We start from the raw sequence: 2760 nt of genomic DNA, 5'->3' as shown, positions 1-2760 counted from the left end.
TTATACTCGATATTGCAATTATTAAACTTTATTTTCACCAAATTAATATTTAGATACAACTTTATATTAATATACTAAATTAAACTAAAAATATTATTAAATTTATCATTAAAATTATAAATTCTATAAAAGATATCAAATTAGAACAAAATTAAAAATTTTGAGGGGCTAAACACAAGTTTATCCTGTAGACACTACATTATAATATTAAAATAAAAAATTAAAATTTAAAAAACCTTAAAAGACAATTTTATAAATTTTATGGGATCCGACTTCTACCACCTCTAAATTTGCCTTTGCCTGACTGGCTTTGATGGAGCTCGGACCCCAAGATTAGCTGGTGCCGACAGTGCTGATGCATTAAGCGTAGCAGATGCCGTTGATGCTCCGGCACCATTGCCAGATATTTACCAATTTCAATCGTTTGAACCATATCTGCTTTAACATTTTACTGTATAGGTGATTAAGGCCTTCAACTTACATAGTATAACTTTATTTTTTTATCACCTTTAAATATTATTGCCATCAATTGCAATTAATATGGTTGACAAAAACAATTAAAACCCTAACACTGTGTTCGCTAAGAGTGATATTTTTTTGTATTATATTTTAGTATATAAGTTAGTTATAAGTTAATTTCAATTAGTAATTATTAGTTATTATATAATTTGTTTTAGGAAAAGAATATATTTATTTGCTTATTTTGAAGAGATGTTATTTTTTGTCTTTTAATTTTAAGTTTAAATTTATATTGATTATTTCTTATTTTATATTTAACTATTGTAATATAATCGTTTGAGTCTTAACTCGATTAAGATGAGTATTGCTACTAATGCAGGAGGATATGAGTTCGAGTGCATTTAAATAATAAAATATATATGATCGAACTAATAATGAAATTATACAAAATAAAAAAAGTAAAGAAAACTATTGTAATACAAATATTTTAAAATAAAATTTTTAATATTCTTAAACTACTAACCAATGGTGGCATAAATGAACTAAAATTGTTGTTACCATTTTCGCTCCAACCGAAACTATTGATGTCAAATCTGACTGTTTGATCTTTCTATAGGAGATTACCTTTTAATTGAATCCTGGATTAAAGTCTCAACATCCAAAAGGTTTTCTTTTTAAGGAATTCAATCCAGCACTTTCTTTCATTTCAGCCCTGCAACGGTCCCTTAGCCTCTCTTGTTCGGTGTCCTACCGGTACATGAGGAACACATCAAAAAAATTCCAACCTGACACAGATGTTGAATGATGTCATTGGTCGTGTTTCGTTGTACATCACCGTACTATCGTGTTGGAATCACGTCATATCCATATTGCATGTCCAACTTCACTAACAGTCTTTCTCGACCTTATCAACTGCTGAGATTGCTTGCAATGCGCAATGGCTCCTTGAATTGGACTCTCAATCTCAACATTCACGCTGTTGCTTCGTTTAAGAAACTGCAAATACTGAACACCATTTGAGTTTGGAGATGGAGAAGAACCAGATGATGATGAAGAAGAAGAAGGAGACTTGTTCGTCGAATGTTGTCGTTTGATAGCCAAAGACAAAGATCTCCTATGACGAATTTGTCCGAATGGAGCTTTCTTTGTTGATTTCATCATCATGGATCGATCCAACCTTTCTTTCGCTCTCAGGATGGATCCTTCATCAGCAACTTTTGCTGCTGAACATGATTCACTGGAGCATCCTGATTTACTAAACAAAGATTTCAGATAACCCCTATATGCCTTCAGTTTCGAACCGATGACCGACGACGAGGACTTTTTCCGGTGGTTTTTATCGTTGCAATGGCCACTCAAAGCTTCAGTTGAGTACTCAAACAGACACTCCTCAGGATTCAACTCTTGACTAATCCGACACGACTGAGAAGGCGAAACATTGCAGGATTCAAATGGAGTGCTCGTTAAAGGAGTCCCATAGAAGTCTTCATAAACGGAAGTCGAGTTTTGCAGGAGTTTTTGGACCATTTGTAAACGAGGAGGAAGGTGAAGTGGAAGAAGCTTGCCTTTGTAAAAGAGTTCGTCAGCTGGTGAAGTAGTGGGCTGAATTTCCATGGAAGAAGACATTTGGAACTCAAACTCTATGGGGATGGGGAACTGCGGAGGTGGTGAGCTTATGGAGGAGGGGTTGCAGAAGAAGGTGGAGTATGAACTGACTTCCATCTCAATGTATTCATCATCTTCAAGATCATTTGATAAGTGGCTGACTGCCATTTTTTTGTTCTTTTTGTGTGTGTGGTTTTTGGATGTAAATGTTTGTTTAGGGGGGAGTTGAGTGTTGTGAGGAAGGGAGTGGAGGACACTCTTTAAATAGTTGATGCGGCCGGTGATCGGGTTATCCATCCCCTTTGTATGACATTAATTAATTATAAAGTAATTATAGTATATTTACTCATAAAATTGTATAAAACATTAATATATTTACTCATAATATAGACAAAGGCCTCGTCCCCTTTAAATACTCCCAAAATTTTAACGTATGCAAACATATATCATGTTGTGATAAAAAAATGGTAAAAATATGATTGGTTTTTCGATTTGAAAAATTTAAAAAGAATTCGAATTTTAAGTTAATTGAATTGAGTTATTTGAGCCAACTCAAATAAGTAATTTGAGTTTCAGGTTCGAGTCAAGTTGAATTTTACAATTTAAATGACTCAAATAATTCAAATAATATATTAGTGTAAATACCCCTTTGGTCCTTAGTAATTTTAAAATGAGCAAATTGATATCTCTCTCAAC

The 2760-nt window shown here is 33.2% G+C and overlaps 1 protein-coding gene across 1 annotated transcript; it reads right to left on the bottom strand.

Annotated features, from left to right (window-relative positions):
* Window positions 1-857: 857 nt before the first annotated feature.
* LOC108451677 (probable membrane-associated kinase regulator 4) lies at window positions 858-2397 on the bottom strand. Its single transcript, XM_017749338.2, has one exon. The coding sequence runs from the start codon at window positions 2359-2361 to the stop codon at window positions 1318-1320; it is 1044 nt and encodes a 347-aa protein (XP_017604827.2). The 5' UTR covers window positions 2362-2397; the 3' UTR covers window positions 858-1317.
* Window positions 2398-2760: the final 363 nt, after the last annotated feature.

Source organism: Gossypium arboreum, chromosome 5, assembly GCF_025698485.1.
Source record: "Gossypium arboreum isolate Shixiya-1 chromosome 5, ASM2569848v2, whole genome shotgun sequence".
Taxonomy (NCBI): Eukaryota; Viridiplantae; Streptophyta; class Magnoliopsida; order Malvales; family Malvaceae; genus Gossypium; species Gossypium arboreum.
Note: the sequence above shows the minus strand (reverse complement) of the source record. Positions and strands in the feature narration are given on the sequence as shown.